Consider the following 18,528-nt stretch of genomic DNA (forward strand, 5'->3'; position numbering starts at 1 on the left):
ACTTCATTTTAAAAACCCTAGGGATCCATTAAAGGTTTCTAAATAAGGGGAAAATTACTGCAATTTTAACTGAAAGAGGTAATTTCTCATGATAGGAAAATTGCGACCTGTAGAAAAGGTAGTTTTTTCACTTGGCTATGTGACCTCAGACAAATAACTCTTTGGCCTCAACTCTCATAGCTCATTAGAGAATACCACAATGGACTGTCTTGGGGATTAAACAAGATAGTGTCTGACACAAGAGGGCGCTCGATAAACTTCGATTTTTTTTTTTTAATGCACCCCCCCACCCCACTTTTTTAGTTTTATTTATTTTTTAGTTTTTAAAAATTTTAGTTTTATTTATTATTGAGCACTCAACTTGGTGCTCAAACTCACAACCCGGAGATCAAGAGTCGCGGGTTCTTCTGAGCCAGCCAGGCACTCCAACGGCCCTCTTTTTTTTTTTTTTTTTTTTTTTTTAAGGCACAGGTAGTCCAGCAAGACCAGAATGAATACAGCCTGATCGCTTCAGCTGTAGCCACACCCTAGTCCGCAAAAAACCTTACAAAACTCCACCAACGTTTCCGGAGTGGTGCTCCCTCACTTCTCTGGGCCATGAAAACCTAAGCAACCTCTAGTCAAGCCACCAACCAGAGCTCCACAGACACAGCACAACATTCCCCGCTCTCCCTTCAGAGGCCGCTTGTGGATGACGTCACACTCACTTCCGTTTCCAAAACGGCATCTTTTTACTTTCCAGGGCCGCTCTAGGCTGCAGCCTCGCAGGCTGGCTCCGAAACTCAATGGTTGCTGGGCGGGGCCGTGACGTCCTTGGCGTGGCTGCAGCGGAGGCCGCGGCGGGGAAAATGGCGGACGGGAAGGCGGGAGAGGAGAAGCCTGAGAAGCCGCAGCGAGCTGGAGCCGCCGGAGGTGAACACAACCCCAGCGTCGCGGGCTGCGTGGGATGCTCTGGGCCTTTCTTTGAGCGCCCCGGGGTGGGGGGAATAGGATGGGGACGAAAATGGACGGATCTGGCGCTCACCCGGCCAGGTGCTGGGCCCAGACGAGACCCGGGCACGCCCGGCGCGGCCCGCTGGGATCCGGGCCCACATCGCCTCCTTGCCGGGGGAGAGCCGACCACTGTTGGTCACCTGCTGGCCCCAGCGGAGGCTCCGCTTCCAATGAGAAGGGAGATGGGTACCAGAGAGGGGTATCGAACTCGGGGTGGGACCAGGAGCGGCAGTGCAGGAGCCGCTACCGCCACACCGGAGACGCACATCACACAAAACACGCGCACACACACAGGAAGAGTCACCGAGCGGTGGCCGCAGGCACTGGCCACAGGCCGAGTTTCCAAAGGTGCTGGCCTCTAAGTTACACCTAGGAGTTAGTTTGCTTCTCCCTTTTCGCTGAGGTGGTGTACGACCCCGGCCTTTTCTCTTTCATTTCCAAGCTGAATACCGACCCTGTAATGGGGATGGGTCGAGGAGATGGAGGGAAAGAATACCATTGCCTGCCCGCTGGTTTAAGATGCGGGGTCTTAGGGTTAGGGTTTGGTTGCCTTTCTTCTAAGTGTCTGCTTTTTCTCAGGTTCTTGCCAGCTAACTGCTGACAGATATTTAGGTGGCTTAATAGGCTAGTGTGACTTTTCCTGTATTTTGTTACGATGTGAACTCGGATTACAGTTGTCTTCATTCTGTACCCTCCACTCTTATAAATTTGGGCCTTGTGCATGAAGGGAAAGAAACATCTTTCCAGGCGCCCGCCCATCCCCCTTTGTCGTAACAAGGCAAGTAACTTAACACGTGGGAGGTGATCATAATGTCTTGAGAACGTTTTAAGTATTACTCTCTATTCTGACTTCCTCAAGTCTTATCCCTGAAGTATATAAAGAAAATACAGATAATTAGCATATGAAAGCAGTTACTAGGACCTTATTAACATGATGTTTAATGTGAATTGCCTTGGGAATAAAAAACAGCAGTTTAAACCATCTAGTACTACCTCGTTAGGGATTTTTTTCCCCCCTCAAAAATTATCTTGGAAATTATTGAGTAAAATTACATTAAAAATTAGTAGTTTGAGGAAAAACAAAGATCTGTGACCTAAAGAATTTTACCTGGCTTTTAGACTATCTTTTAATTTTGTAAGATAGCTTTTTAAGTGTCTTGAGAGTATGGGAGATGTGTTTACTGTGTTGCCAAAATGTACTTTAAGTGTCAGCATAACTCCACTGTGTAATTTATCCACCACCTTTTCAGTTAGGGATAATTAGCTGTATAGCATGAACATTGATGTTTTTATTTTAGCATATTTTTGTGTGTGTGGTGGTGGTATAAAATTATCTTGGGTGATTGATATCAAAAATTTTATGGTGTCCTTGGTGATTTAGAATAATATCCCTTAATAACTTCATCATAATTTGCCTTGGATTTGCCTGCCTTTACAAGAAAATGGTGCTGTTGCATATAAACCATTTTTGAATGTCAGGTATTTTTAATGAATTTATACAGAGGAATCATAGCTAAAACACTTAACACTGTGTATGTTGCTGAATTGCTAATTTTATGGCAAGTGGTCACTATTTTCAAACACTATCAAGCTTGTCTTAGGGACTTACCCTAGAGAATATTCTGATTTTTAGTTCCTTTTGAACAGTCCAGTAAGTTGGAAGTGTATTTTCTTATAAGTAGTTATGAATGAATTTATGTCAGTAAGAGAAGCTACTTACTTGAGCTTGCTCTCACCTTAAAGAAGGGGGGGGCAGGGGAATAAGGCTTTGGGCAGATTTTTTTTCTCCTTTGGCTAAATTTTTGTAGCTCCTTGAAATAGAAATTTTAGAAAAGCTGTCCATATCATAATCATGGCCACCTCATGCTGTTTCAAGTTATCTAAGAACTACTTGAATGAAATTGACATTTATTATACCAGCCACTAGGAGGGTCTTGAATATGTTCTCATTTAAACTGCTTGTCAGTCCTTTTGGAGAGGTAGCTGTGTACTCTTTTATCAAATGAAGAAGCTACCAAAATACAGATGGATCATGAAGAATATACCCTTATGGAGTTAAAACTTTATTAGCTAATTTTTTTTTCAAAATAAGGTAACTTTGTCCTCCAAAGCCCTCCTTTCCAACTATTCAGTGGAAAAGAAAAAATGTGCTAGTACCATGTATAATTTGATTTCACATTAATCTACATACTTTGTTTGATCGGAATGAATACAAACTCAATAAAATCCCTTTTATTAAAATAATCCTTGATAAAGAATCTAGTACTTTTATATAATTTTATGCATTTATATTTTGCTGTAAATTGTTTTGTGATTTTCTTATTTTTAAAAAACTGAGCACATATTCTTTAAAATGTAAATTGCCGGGCGCCTGGGTGGCTCAGTCGGTTAAGCGTCTAATTCTTTGTTTCGGTTCAGGTCATGATCTTGCGCAGTCCCTGAGTTCAGGCCTGCACTGATGGTGCGGAGCCTGCTTGGAATTCTCTCTTTCTGCCCCTCCCCTGAGCTTGCTCTCATTTTCTCTCTCTCTCTCTCTCTCTCTCTCTCTCTCTCTCTCTCTCTCAAGATAAATAAACTTAAAAATAAATAGGGGTGCCTGGGTGGCTCAGTTAAGTGTCCTACTTTGGCTCAGGGTCATGATCTTGGGGTTCTTGAGTTGGAGTCCCCATCTGGCTCTCTACTGTCAGTGATCCTCTAGCTCCCTCTCTCTTTCCCTCCCCTGCACTCTCTCTCTTCTCTCTCCCTCTCTCTCTCTTAAAAATAAACATTTTTTTAAAAAGCATTAAAAAATAAATAAAATAAAAGTCACATTCTCTGCAGCATGGATATTCTGACAGATGACTCTTGCTTCTCCCTCAGAATCTAAAAGTTCCAACCTTGAACTACTTTTAATGAGGGATGTGTAGCGAGATTCAATGAATAGGAAATAAAGAGAATTTCAAATCCCTATTAAAAACAAAGAACAAGAATGTAAGTCATATTGCTAAAATTTTCACATTGCCAAACTATGGCCATCTCAAAATTTTTTTCACTTTCCAAAATTCAGCAATCTCATTAAATAAATTGAAAACAGGAGTTCTTGATTAAAAGCTCCCAAATGCTAAAGTGCAGAACATGTTGTATTTAAAGATAAACACTTTAATGGACCTTGAAATTAGTGTTGATATTTAATGGAATATTTCAAAGCTCAAATTAGGTTGAAATAATTTTCTCTTCTGATGAACTATAGATTTGTAGAAACTGTGACAACAGTCTCATTGATAATATGGATTTGTCTGTCACATTTTTCTGTTTTCATTGCTGTTTCCATTTGCTGTATTTCCTAAATGTTTTGTGTATTTTACTACGTAATTATTAGATTACCTAAAGAGAAAATAGCAGCTCCAATCCATGTGATACATTGAGCCATTTAAGGCTAAGTAATAAGTACTAATAGTACACCTACTTTCCTTCACTCCCTTTCCCCCATCCCTTTGCTGAAGAGCGGATGTTTTCTAAAGTTGTTGAGTATTTACAGTTGTTTAAAAAAAAAAAAAAAAAAGCTTCTTGAGAAGAGCAAGGCCAAAGAGTTATTTACTATGTCCAAAAATAATTGCTGGATCTGGAATCAGTCGTGTTTAGAAATGACCTACTAGACATAGCATGTTTCATCTTCAGTGTGGACCTGAAATGTGGGTGGTCTTAATAGTGTGCCTCTTAAGGTGTCAAGAGGGCAGATAAAAATAAAATTGAGTTGCTGCCAGTTGGTTACCTAATTAATGGTAGTTTTCCCAACTTCCCCGTTCATGCTACCTTTTCTACAGCAGTGTCTATAGAAATCTTCCCTATAGCATCATGGGATTGGACAGATAGTATTGTTTCATATATTATCACATACGAGTTCAGCCAGTTATCACACTTAATTGTACTAATATTATAGTAAGATTTATGTTTTTCATTTTGTTTCATATTTATGCTATCGTTTTTCTAGATTCTTTGTTCCAGAATTTGTGGGTAAAAGGAGACCTAGAATTAAGAAAAGATAGGTTTTTTTAAAGAACTGGAGATCTTGAGTAATTATGTATAGTTCTTGGGTCACAGTTCAAAAGCAGAGTTGTATATACCACAGTCAAGACTAAATGTTCTTTATGCTATTTGATGTTTTCTAGAGTTTGTGTTTGCACAAAATTTGTGCCTTAATATATATAGTTTCTTTTTGTAAACCCAGTGCATTTTCTATATGTTTATATGTGTTCCCATATGTAGAGACTGAGTTTTCAATTTTAGCTGTCAGTCACAAAGAAATAGTTATTATTGTTTAGGTTCTACAGTATAATTCATAATTGATCAAAACTATAAACAATGCAGAATGAGATTTAGAACACTGCTTTTAGTTATAAACTAATGTTGGCATAATACTGTCTTATTTTTAAGAAATTCTACATTTATTTCTGTATTTCAACTATTGAATATTAATCTTACATTCTTCAGGTGCTTTTGTAATTTCATATCTAAATAAGTGACTGGCACCTCCAGCAACCATTCCAGTGCTATCTTTGTCTCCTGGGGAAATCCCAAAACCTAATGCTGCTTAATTCCTCCTCATCATTTTTATTATAACTTTCACCACTGTCCAAAGGGGATAGAGTTCCTGTTGTCTTTCCTATAAACGAAATCAAATGTTCTGTTCAAAGTGCTTATTAATGTAGAGACCTCATCATTCCAGAAATATATGGATTAAGATATATAGTCTCTGGATTTTTTAATATTACTTGTCCATCTATCTGTGTTTGATTTCCCGCTTTCCCCCCATTCTAGAAATGTCCTGTTTTCTTAACAGTTGTCAGGGATATTGCTTAGAGCATCTTGTCTTCATAAACTAGTGTAACAGAAAACATTCTCTAGGGTGAATTGGGGCAAGAAAATAAAATTTTTAATAATCAACCAAACTTCTTCTATCTTACATTCCAATATATTAAGTAGCCTTCTTGTGCAAAGGACCAAAGATACTCAAAATAAAAACTTACTGTTACCATTCATTGATTAATACAGACTCAAGCCAAATCACTGAAAGCCCTCTTACATTCCTAGTCTACATATGTATGGCTTCTACTATTTGAAATTATAATTAGTTCATCTTTCTTTCATTATAAAAAGTAGTGTATGAACCTAAGTATGATCGTTAAAACAGATGATAACCAAGCTTTCAAAGTAGAATTAAGTTACATTAGAGGGGATGACTTGAAGGCTTCCTTGAGTTTCCTTTTCAACTCTAAAAATCGTGTGAGAGGTACATGAGGCACACATCACTCAAGAAAATTACTCCAGGCTGTATTAGCACTGTAGTTCAGGTAATAATGGACCATTCATAGCTAGGTACTTTGTGTAACTAGTAGTACATAATTGAAGAATGTTAGAATTTATTAGTCAAATGTGTTTTCCTGTGATGTGGACTAATATTCACAAGCTAGTTTGTGTAGAAGAACCTACAGGCCTTAATTTCTAAAAAGCAAAATTCCACAAATAATTAGATTATTAGATAACTTCTATAATAGTGTTTAGTTGAAGGGTCTTACATTATATGAACTCTACGTTTATAATTTTAAATTGCTCTGTATTTTATGCTAGTTAATTCATGGGACCCTCTTCTACTGCCACACAATCTCAGTTCCTGCTGTACACTCTAACACAGTGGAAGAGACTGTTGGGTCAGTAGGTGACACCTGCAGAGGTATCTTCCTTATAACGATGCTTTTTGAGGTTGCTGCTCCCATCAATCTGCTCAGTAAAAATAGCTCATCTTGGTAAGTTGTTTCGACTTCACCAGGACCTGAAGAAGAAGCAGAAAAACCTGTGAAAACTAAGACTGTTTCTTCCAGTAATGGAGGGGAAAGTTCCAGTCGCAGCGCTGAGAAGCGATCAGCTGAAGAAGAAGCTGCAGACCTCCCAACAAAGCCTACAAAGATCTCCAAGTTTGGATTTGCCATAGGTAGTCAGACGACAAAGAAAGCCTCGGCCATATCCATCAAACTTGGATCAAGTGTGAGTTGTTATTTGATCTATATGGTGTGCATAATGGGGCTTAAGAATTTGTTTTGGAAACCTGCTTTTATGGGGTTATGGTAAATTGAGTGTAAAAAGGTACTTTGGTACATGAACTTACATGTTAAGTATTTAAGAAGTTATTAGCTCTATATTCAAGAACAATATGGATAAATTATAACTGAGTAAAACTTTTTCAAAAAGGTTTGGAGTATGAGAAGGAGCAACTATTATAGGGAATATATGATTTATAAAGTAACAGCTTAGAATTTTTCTCAGTTGAGTAAAACCTCCGAAAAACATTTTCAGAAAGAATTTCATTTTTTTTCCTTATTTTTCAATTCCAGTAATATTAAAAATAATATTTCTAGAAATAAGTACTAGTGAGATACTGCTTGATAAGAAGAGCTTCCTGGTCACTTTACTTTGGAGCTACAAATGGACATTGAGTTCTATATATCCAATGACAGATCAACTTTTGGTCCCTTGTTTTAAATATAAACCTTAAGTTAATAATTAACTGTGGAGTATCTGGAAAGTTTTGAAACCATAGATTGAAGCTTATTACGAACTTTTGATATTTGACTAATTTTGACCTACAAAAGTGACAATTTCATATGCTTCAACCACATAGGTCTTTCAGAAAAAAAATGTTACTTAAATAGTGTACACTGTTGGCTTTAGAAAATAGTCACATTCTTGTGTAAGGAGAATAATCCTAAAATTACTGGGATTACTACTTTTGAGTTGTTTATTCATGTCTGTTCTGTGAAAATTAATGCTTATTTGCCAGGTGCACACAGCTTTATTCTGTGTATGATGTTCATTCCAAGATCTTAAAAATATGATATGGATCAAGTTCCTACTAGAGTCAATGTGTTTGAGTTATACTTACAGTTTTAGAAGAGCTACCATTTCTCAGGACCTCTACTCCTACCCTATGTTGTTTTGCTTTTTCCTATTTGTTTTCTTTTTATTCCTTTAAAAAATTCATTCCAAACAAAAGACATTCTGCTTATAACTTCATTACTTCATGACTATTCTTCCTATTTGAGCTGATTTCTTTTTGTTTAATACGTTTTTTTTTATAAAGTTGCATAGACCTAACTGCATAAGTATTTGTGTTTTTCTGATAGTCATTCAACATGTATTCTCAGACACACTTTAATATAGATATTCCTCTCGATAATAGATTCTGCTGTGGTTCAACACACCCCTAAATTAGCAAATCCCTGCTTTTTCTAAATCATTGACATGATGTAGTAATTACTCCTCATTTTAGAAGGGAGGGTTTTGTTTGAGAAAGTCTACTCAGTAAAACCTTCTTAATCTTTGGAAAACAAAAACTTGTTTTCATAAAATAAACTATAGTATAACCACAGTTGTCTTAGGGAGGTGGGATGTAAGATACAAAAAAATAGTTGAAACTATTGCTTTTATTATATGATATGAAAAGATAGTTGATCAGCAGATATTTGTGTCATATGTGTATGTACAACATCAAATACCTGACATCTTTAAAAGAATAAAGGGTATTTCTAGAGTCTTTATGCATAATCTCCAAATTAATGGTTTTTATTCCTTCAAAAGCAAGCATTATTGACAAAAGTGTTTGTGTTATAAAAAGAAAGCGTGGTTCATTTTGTTTCAGGAGATCAGAGAAGATTTCACTGATGAAGTGATGCTTGAGTTGGCCTTAACTGTATAGACAGGAGGCAAAGGGCATCTCGGATAAAAAGAATTTCATGCAAAAGTAGTTTAGATGTGAAGCCACATGGTACATTCAGGAAAATGTTTGTAGTTGGAAATTGATATGCAAATGTAGGGATGAAAAGCCCCCTAAATGAGACCATAGAACCAAATCATAAAGGACTTGCATAGTTTGGTTTTATTCTTTAAGTTCTAGTGGAGCTATGAAACTGTTGTAAGGAAGCTTAACCCTTAAACAGATGTGCATTTTAGAAATATCACTTTAGTGCCATTATAGAGGAGAAAATTGAGAGTAGGGGGTGGTATTTCTAACAGTAGTTCAGGCAAGTAATGCTAAAGGGCCTTAGGTGTCCATAGTATGGTAGTTGATGGGAAGGCAGAGGGAGACGTAAGTCTATTAAATATTTAATCTACAGGACTTTATGATAGAGTGCAAGTTGAAGAAAAGGATTTCTGGCTTAGGTACTTAGAACACTGTCAAACTAAAGTACCCATCGGAGCTCTTAAGTGGAGCTCCAGTAGGCATGTGACATTCTATTTGGGGGTAGACATTTAAGATTTGGTAGTTAAAACCATGGGAGTGAATGGAGTTGACCAGGGAAGTACAGAGAAGGAAAGGTCACTAAGAACAGAATCTTGGGTATGTGTTATTTAAGGGGGGAACAGGAGGAAACAAAGAACAAAAGGTCAGAGAATTAGAATAGCCTATAAAAAGCAGTGTCAGAGAATTCAAGTTAGGAGTGTTTTCAAAAAAGAGCTGGTGATTAGAGTCAAAAGCAGCACACCAGTCATTGGTGACCCTACAGAATCAAGGTCACCTGATTCTAGGTGAGTGAGGAGCCATGAGAGAATCAGGGAGGAAGCCTGATTGCAGTGGGTTGAAGACCAGATTGATGGTGAGAGGATGATGATAGGGCAGTTTACCTCAAAAACTTAGGTTGGATAGAAGAGAAACATTTACAGGCTACAGGGCAGAACACTAGTAGGGAGAGGAGTCTTGGTGTCTTTTATGTTCTTAAGTCACACTGCAGTTCATTCTTGGCCACTGTGGGCAAGTACTACTAATCATTTCCCTTTACCTTTACCAGGTATCCCTTAGCTAAATGATATTAAATTACAGATCCTGACTAGAAAATCTTTTACAGGATGAAAACAAATGGACATATCGTTAATAAAATTAAAGCTACCCATTGATAACCACATTTGTAAAAAGAGAAAATGGAGTTCTTTAAAATTTGTTCTAAGTTCCTTAGTATGTTTCTATGAAAACATAAAATTGAATCTTTGAAGATAAATTATTTGTATCATTAAACAAGCCTGTGTAAACATTATGTGATACTTCTTAATGTGTTTCTTCTTCAGAAGCCTAAAGAAACTGTTCCAACTCTTGCTCCAAAAACTCTTTCAGTAGCAGCAGCTTTTAATGAAGATGAAGATGTAAGTTGATCCCTAGTTTTGTTTATTTTACTTGAACCAGTTCTTTAATGAAGTTAGTGGCAGGTTGTAGGTTGCGTTAATGGTACTAGTGAATTTTCTTTGTAATTCTGAATAGATTTTTTGTGATGCCTGCAAAATCTGGATATTTCTATTTATGTGGTTGTAGGATTACTTAAAATATAACTGCCTTTGGGGGCAATGACCTTAAGAATCAAATCAACAAATGCTTGATATATATGTTGATATATATATCATATATATGTGCTAGGAAATATGTAGGATCCAGGAAAAGACAGATTTAATGCTGCTGCCTTTAATAATTTTATAGTTGGAGTCTTCAGTGTTCAGGCATCCTGCATTCATTCAGCTTACAAAAGACAGCTATAGTGTTTTCTCCCATGAGGAATAGCTAATAGTGCAGGTGATTCTGCTAGAAGTTCTGTTCATTAAGCATGTGTTCCAAAGTGAGCACGAGTTGCTTATCTGCTATTCTCTTAGACAGTCTTAGCTCTTTCATGCCTCTCACAGTGTCCCTCTCTTCTTGTGCTTATGAATAACGTATGGAATTTAAAGCATCATTTTGACTGATTTTTTTTCTTTGGTCTCTGACTTCAGAAACCTAACCCCCTCTTAAGATGTGACCCCATTGTATAACAATTAACTGTTAACAGGGTACATGAGTAATTGCTCTCAAAAACAATATGGAGAAGAATTACACATTCAGAGGAGCACAGTGTGGGCTGAAATAATTGGGAAGAACATAAAAGAGAAGTAAGAATTGGATACTAAAACATTAGGCAGGGTTTTGACAAACCAAAGAATACTTTTATAAGCTAAGACAAGTCATAAATACTAGCAGCTGTATTTGTCTGGACTGGAGATTTCTGTAGACGTTTGGGCAAGGATAAGTATGGAATGATTAGAGCCCAGATCAATAGGTAAAGAATTGCTGTGGTTATCTCTGGATTCTTTGCACTTAACTCATTGCACACACTTGAGCAACTTTTTTTAATGTTTATTTATTTTGGGGCGAGAGAGAGAGAGAGCGAGTGAACATGAGCTGGGGAGGGGCAGAGAGAGAGAGGGAGACACAGAATCTGAAGCAGACTCCAGGCTCCGAGCTGTCGGCACAAATCCCGACGCAGGGCTCAAACCTACAAACCGTGAGATCATGACCTGAGCTGAAGTTGGTTGCCCAATCAACTGAGCCACCCAGGTGCCCCTGAGTAATTTCTATATGCTAGGCACAGTGAGATTGCAAAGATAATTCAGACATGTCCCTCCAGGAACTCAGTCTCATAGGGCATAAAATAGTACAAAATGAAACTCAAAAGTATACAAAGATATGAAGTGATAATGGAAATTCAAGGAAGGAAGAGAGACCAAGTAACTAGATGCCAGCACTGAACCGGCAGTGGGAAGACCTGGATTCTTCTCCTGTCTTGTCCAGTTACTAACTAGTAGAAAGCCTGTGAAACAAATCACTTTACCTTTTTGGAGCCTTCGTTTTTCAGTTGTAAAATGAAAGGTCAGTTTAAATCATACATTTTTAAACTACTTGTCAGAGTTGTAGGATTCTGTGGAAATGTCTATGCAGACAGCTCAGAGCCTGGAGCCTGCTCTAGATTCTGTGTCTACCTCTCTTTCTGTCCCTCCCCTACCCACACTCTGTCTCTCTCTAAAGTAAATAATAAAACGTTAAAAAAAAAAACTAAAAAATAATATCCCATGTTTTCTGTTATCTCTAACATTCTTGAGAGATTAGGTAGCTTTTTGCTATGTACAGAATGTATGAGAGAAGGACAATATACGAAAAAGGGAACAGCCTGTGTGAAAAGAGAGGCTGGAAATGGTAAACACCTACATGATAGTAATGGCTTTTTTTGAATGCCTAACAATTTGGGTCTTTCCATATAACTTTATTTTATCCTCCATATATTCCTATGAATCATGCGATGTAGTTATATTCCTGTTTGGCAAATGGAGAAATTAACAAGTTAATGATGGTAAAGGATATTAATTTTAACTTGTCTCTTAGATAAAAGAATGTGTGTATCTAAAATCATCTGGTTTTTCCTTTTTCTGCAGAACATAAGTAACACGGGATATATATCTGGGCCTAAAATATATTTGACAAAGAGGGCATCCATTTAATTAATTTTAAATTTTAAAAATATATTTTTCATTGTTACCTTTTTAGTCTCCTTTAATTTGGACAATTCCTTGGCCTCTGTTCCATGGCATTAACATTTTTGAAGAGTCCAGGCCAGTTATTTTGTAAAGTTTTCCTTCGTTTGAATTTGTGTGATGTTTCCTTATGATTAGATTCACATTACTTACTTTGGCAGGAGTACCACAGAAGCTATGCCAAGTTCTTAATGCATCATAATCAGGGTGCACATGTTGTCAATATGTCCCATTACTGACGGTGTTAACTTTGATCTTTTGGTTAAAGTGATGTCTGCCAGATTCCTCTGCTTTTCAAAAAACATTTTTTTAATGTTTATTTATCTTTGAGCATTAGCAGGGGAGGGGCAGAGAGAGAGGGAGACACAGAATCCAAAGCCGGCTCCAGGCTCCAAGCTGTCAGCACAAAGCCCGACGCCGGCCTCGAACTCACGAACCACAAGATCACAACCTGAGCCAAAGTTGGTACCTTAACCAACTGAGCCACCCGGGCACCCTTCTGCTTTTCAGATTATTGTTTTACCTTTTGTAATTAAAGATTATATGGGGGGGGGCATCTGGCTGGTTCAGTTGGTAGAGCTTGCAACTCTTGATCTTGGGGTTTATATTTGAGCCCCAAGTTGGGTGTAGAGATTACTTAAAAATAAAATCTGTAATTAAAAAAAAAAAATACAAGGCACCTGGGTGGATCAGTCAGTTAAACCTCTGACTTCAGCTCAGGTCATGATCTCATGAAACGGGCTCTCTGCTGTCTCTGCTGCTCCCCTGCTTGTGCTCTTTCTCTCAAAAATAAACATTTAAGAAAATAGTAATAATAAAAACATTCTCATGAGTGTTAACATCCATTGAGGGATTCCTACCAGAATCAATTATGATTTTTCTTCTTCTTTTATCTCTTGTATATTTATTGTCTCTTACTAGAAGGAAGAACTTCCCCTTATTTATGTAAGTGTAGGCTCATCAGTTCTTTATTCAGTAAGCTATAATGCTTGCCCCAGATTTGACCAGTAGAAACCCCTTTAGACTAGATCTTGAAAACACTCTTTAAAAAAAAATATTTAGAGGTGCCTGGCTGACTCAGTAGTAGGTAAGCGCGCATGACTGTTGATCTGAGGGTTGTTGGAGCTTACCTAAAAGGGGGCTTGGGGGTCACCTGTCTGTCTCAGTCAGTAGGATGTGCATGTGACTCTTCATCCTGGGTCATGAGGTCAAGCCCATGTTGGACTTGGAGCCTACTTTAAAAAAAAAAAGAATATTTAGCTCAGCAGCAACATTTATTTGACTTACCAGTCAGTTAAGCCTCTGACTTAGGCTCAGGTCATGATCTCACAGTTTGTGAGTTCGAGCCCTGCATCAGGCTCCATACTGACAATGCAGAGCCTGCTTGGCATTCTGTCTCCCTCTCTTTGCCCCTTATCCGCTTGCTTGTGCACGCTCACTCTCTCAAAAATAAATAAACTTAAAAAAAAAAAGAAATTTAACTTACCATATATCTTTTCAACATTTATGTAAGTACTAATGAATGAACTTTCAAGATTTTCGAGACATCTTTATAGTGAAGGAGACGTTTTTAGAAGGAACAATACCATAAAGTTACTAAGATTCTTTGCTTTGGCGTCCACCTCTTTTGCTATTTATTAGCTTTGTGACTTTGGACAAACTAACCTTGTTTACCTCAACTTTATACTTTTTTTTTTTTTTAATTTTTTTTAATGTTTATTTATTTTTGAGACAGAGAGAGACACAGCATGAACAGAGGAGGGTCAGAGAGAGAGGGAGACACAGAATCTGAAGCAGGCTCCAGGCTCTGAGCTGTCAGCACAGAGCCTGACGCGGGGCTCGAACTCACGGACTGTGAGATCATGACCTGAGCCAAAGTCGGACGCTTAACCGACTGAGCCACCCAGGCGCCTCTACCTCAACTTTAAAATGCAAATGCTGGGGCGCCTGGGTGGCGCAGTCGGTTAAGCGTCCGACTTCAGCCAGGTCACGATCTCGCGGTCTGTGAGTTCGAGCCCCGCGTCAGGCTCTGGGCTGATGGCTCGGAGCCTGGAGCCTGTTTCCGATTCTGTGTCTCCCTCTCTCTCTGCCCCTCCCCCGTTCATGCTCTGTCTCTCTCTGTCCCAAAAATAAATAAAAAACGTTGAAAAAAAATAAATAAATAAAATAAAATGCAAATGCTCAGCCAGTTGAGCAGCCAAATTTTGTGTTTTTTTTAATTTTTAAAATGTTTATTTGTTTTTGAGAGAGAGCACGTGCTTGGGTGCACAAGTGGGGGAGGGGCAGATGGAGAGGGAGACACAGAATCCGAAGCAGGCTTCAGGCTCTGAACTGTCAGCACAGAGCCAGACATGGGGCTCAAACTCAGAAACAGTGAGATCAGGACCTGAGCAGAAGCTGGCCACTCAGCTGACTGAGCCACCCAGGTGCCCTGAGCAGCCAACTGTTTTGATTTCAGCTCAGGTCCTAATCCCAGGGCCTTGGGCTCCAAGCTGAGTGTGGACCCTGCTTGAGATTCTCTCTCCCTCCCTCTGCCCCCTCTCCCCTACTTGTGAGTTTTCACTCTTTTTCTCTCAAATAAATAAATAAAATGCAAGTGATGATAAGATTTGTTAGGGTTTATTTGTTTGGGGGACGGGTTTGTTTTGTATTATTTTAGGATGTGATTAGGGTTTTATTTTATTTTAATGTTTATTTTTGAGAGAGCTCAAGCAGGGGAGGTGCAGAGAAAAAGGGAGACAGGATCTGAAGTGGGTTCTGTGCTGACAGCTCAGAACCTGGAACTTGCTTCAGAGTCTATGTCTCTGTCTCTCTCTGCCTCTGCCCCTTCCTCCCTCTCTCTCAAAAAAAAAAAAAATTAAAGATAGTGCATATTAACTTTAATTTTTTTAACATGTATTCATATTTGAGAGACAAAGACAGAGCGCAAGCAGAGGTGGGGCAGAGAGAGGGAGACACAGAATCAGAAGCAGGCTCCAGGCTCTGAGCTGTCAGCACAGAGCCCGATGCAGGGCTGACACTCATCAACCGTGAAGATCATGACCTGAGCCAAAGTCGGATGCTTAACCGACTGAGCCACCCAGGCACCCCTAAAGATGGTGCATATTAAAGAATTTAGCACAATGTGTATGTGTAGCATAGTAAGCAAATGGTTTTGGTTCTAGAATACCAAGTTTTTCCAGATTTTTTTCTTTCTGCAAAATCAACACTTGAAGCTGTGTTTCTTTTTAAAATGTAGTTAAGATAAATAATTTTTTTCCTTTTACAAAGATTTACAGTATTGAAAATGCTAAAAGGCTTAGATACAAATTTAGTATTATGAGTTAGCAAGTGAATTTTAATAAACCTGTAATGAGTCATCTCTGCTTTTTTTCCCCTCCAGAGTGAACCAGAGGAAATGCCTCCAGAAGCAAAGATGAGGATGAAGAATATTGGAAGGTATGTGCTTTTTTATAAAGATTGTAGAGAATGATCTTTTAGTGTTCCGACTTTTCTTAAATATTCGGGCAAAACAATTCTGTGAGCTGTCAGTGATGTTATTTTCCCTTCTGGTAAGAGAAAAGGAGTACCTTCCTTTCATACGGGGACCCAAAGTAAGACTTTAGACTTACTGTCGAACCCAGTCTAAATACCCAGTTTGTATGTGTGTACACACACACACACACACACACACACACACACACACACATTTAAAAACATGTAAAACATAAAATTGAAGTAAATATGACACAAGTCCACAGTGGCACTGAACCCTTTTATATGTAATACATCTTCATGTTTTTCTTCGATTTCATTTTTTATAGATGCTGATGGCAAGCCATCAGTTGATTTTATGACCCTGTTAGTGGGTTTCAAGCAACAGTTTTAAAAACTGTCACGGTTGCCACCCTTAGCTATGTGTCAAAAGTACCTTACATGTTTGTTAAAACTACAAATTTGCTTGGTCCCTCTTCAGACCTACTGAATCTGAAATTTTAGGAATGGGTCTTATAGAAAGTATTTTTTTTTAATTGTGTAGGGATTTCTGATGTTCAGCTTGTGTTCATAATAGGTACTAAACAAATATGTTTTGAAAGGCCTTATATAACTTTTAAAATAAATTTCCTGTCTTTTAACACAGGGATACACCAACATCAGCAGGACCAAACTCCTTCAATAAAGGAAAGCATGGTTTTTCTGATAACCAGAAGCTATGGGAGCGAAATATAAAATCTCATCTTGGAAATGTCCATGACCAAGACAATTAAATGATGTGTTTTGAAATTGGGTGTGGGGTGGGTGTAAAGTTAAAAGGAACAGTTTCCTTTTTTAAAGAATGGTATAAGACTATCTTTGGAGCCGCCTTTTTTTTTTTTAAAGATTGAGTGGTACACTAATAAATGAGAGTTTGAAATTAGAGGTAATTTATGTTTTATATACAGATTTCAAGACATTTGCTAATTTTGTAGTTTCATGTGATTAGTTTCCAAAGGTTACAGATAATAAAAAAATCAGAAATGGTACCTTTCTAAGAATTGCATATTTTTTTAGACGCAATTATTAGCACATTAAGAGGGACGCAAAAAGCTATTGTCTATTTAAACTGCAAGCAATTACTCTTAACTCCCTTATTACACTGAAGTGTTTGGCTCCCAGGAACAGCCTTATAGAGAGGGAGTATTGTATTGGGAGGAAAATGTTACTGGACTATTGACTGAAAGTACATTAGATAAAATTAAAATACAGCCTTTTTTTTTTTTCCTAATGGGCATTTGTTTCGTTTCAAGTCATCAAAAACTAGGTATTGCATTACTATCAGTTGGTACAGATGCTTAGCTCTTGAAAAAAAAATTTTTTTTTAATTTTATGTAAATTGTTGAGTATTTGAAATAGCCCACTTCACCTTAACGGGTCTTGTCTACCTTCATTAGTCTTCAAAGACCATTTGCTACCAAAGTAAATCAGTATTTTGAATGTGCTTCTCTTCGTTTTTGTTACTAGTTAGTTGCTGCAAGCATTTCCACCAGATCTTGAGGCAAATCATAAGGAAGCTGTTTCTTTTAAAATACAAACCACCACCAAAAATTTAAATGTACATAATACTTAAATATGTGGCTGTTTTTATTTTTTAAAAAGTAGAAACACCAAAAAGACAACATTGTATGAAGATGAAAATGAGAAAGATGCACTTTCTATAACTTTGTTAAAGCTTAATTTAAGTTACTAACTTGTGAAAGCAAATTTGATTTGAACTTAATACAAGAATTCTTTATTTTAGGACAGTACTGTGGTTTATTTGAGTGTATACATATTAACCAATGGCCTCTCAAAAGCACATTTTAGGTACTGAAGATAAAAAGAAAATGCATCTTTAAACATATTTTATGGAATCTTTGACCACATATACGTTGTTAGATCTGTGTATTGTAGGTTTTTTTTTTTTTAATTTTTGTATATGAATTCTTTTTTAATGTGATAGTTAAACACATCTTTAAAAACCTAGTCACAGATAAAAGAAACAAAAATTGAAAATTCCTGCAATGTTTAATTTGGAGGCAGCTTCAGACTATTTTATTGGTGGGAACTACTCGCCAAGCTCTTACTACTTATTAGTAATAACTCCAGAGAAGCAGCCTGTATATATTCCTAACACTTGTTCATTTGCATTTAAGTTTAGAGTAAGCCCCAAGTAAAACAATGGAAATGTATATAGAACTATTAGTTCTTACATGATTTAATTATATCAAGATACATGAATTTAACTTGCTTTAATGTAGGCAAACTTTCCACTTTTGTCCATTTTACTGTTTATGTTAAAATAACATCCCTCTCCTACATATTCTTTTCTTGACTCAAATATTAGCCTAAGGTCAAGATGGGAGAGAAACGACTGAGATGAATGTCTTTACTAAAATACCAATAAATTTGTCAAACTCAATAGTGTTCTTATTTTCTATTCTGCTTAATTGTCGCTGGGTTTTTTTGTTTTGTTTTTTAATGTAAAAGAAGAGACAGATATTATGATTGTTGCTCTTTTCCAGATTGTTGGCCAAAGTAAAGGGAGTTTTAAAACTATTACTTAGTGGAGTCTTCCTAACTTAGCACATAGTTCTATAGCATTATAATATCTGGGGTTGGAAAAGACTTATTCCAAATCCTCCCTCTCCACTGCCAAAGTATTGCCTGTCTTGTGCTGTAGAA

The 18,528-nt window shown here is 37.4% G+C and overlaps 2 protein-coding genes across 2 annotated transcripts in view; one reads left to right on the forward strand and one right to left on the reverse strand.

The window, feature by feature from the left end:
- RPL24 (ribosomal protein L24) overlaps positions 1-18,528 on the reverse strand; it is a 90,970-nt gene that overhangs the window by 9,491 nt on the left and 62,951 nt on the right. The gene's annotated exons all lie outside the window — the stretch shown is intronic.
- PCNP (PEST proteolytic signal containing nuclear protein) lies at positions 784-18,265 on the forward strand. The gene is made up of 5 exons (XM_019448236.2): positions 784-912; positions 6,800-7,014; positions 10,087-10,161; positions 15,731-15,786; positions 16,469-18,265. Exons 1-5 carry the CDS (start codon positions 786-788, stop codon positions 16,593-16,595), a joined length of 600 nt encoding a protein of 199 aa, XP_019303781.1. The 5' UTR covers positions 784-785; the 3' UTR covers positions 16,596-18,265.

Source organism: Panthera pardus, unplaced genomic scaffold (assembly GCF_024362965.1).
Source record: "Panthera pardus isolate Hobbes unplaced genomic scaffold, ASM2436296v1 HiC_scaffold_16, whole genome shotgun sequence".
Classification (NCBI taxonomy): Eukaryota; Metazoa; Chordata; class Mammalia; order Carnivora; family Felidae; genus Panthera; species Panthera pardus.

Bases quoted from the DNA above. Each gene is read 5' to 3' on its own strand.
- PCNP (XM_019448236.2), top strand. From the start codon at position 786: ATGGTTGCTGGGCGGGGCCGTGACGTCCTTGGCGTGGCTGCAGCGGAG. The intron at 913-6,799 runs GTGAACACAACC...CGACTTCACCAG, and splicing joins GCGAGCTGGAGCCGCCGGAG to GACCTGAAGAAGAAGCAGAA. The intron at 7,015-10,086 runs GTGAGTTGTTAT...TTTCTTCTTCAG, and splicing joins CCATCAAACTTGGATCAAGT to AAGCCTAAAGAAACTGTTCC.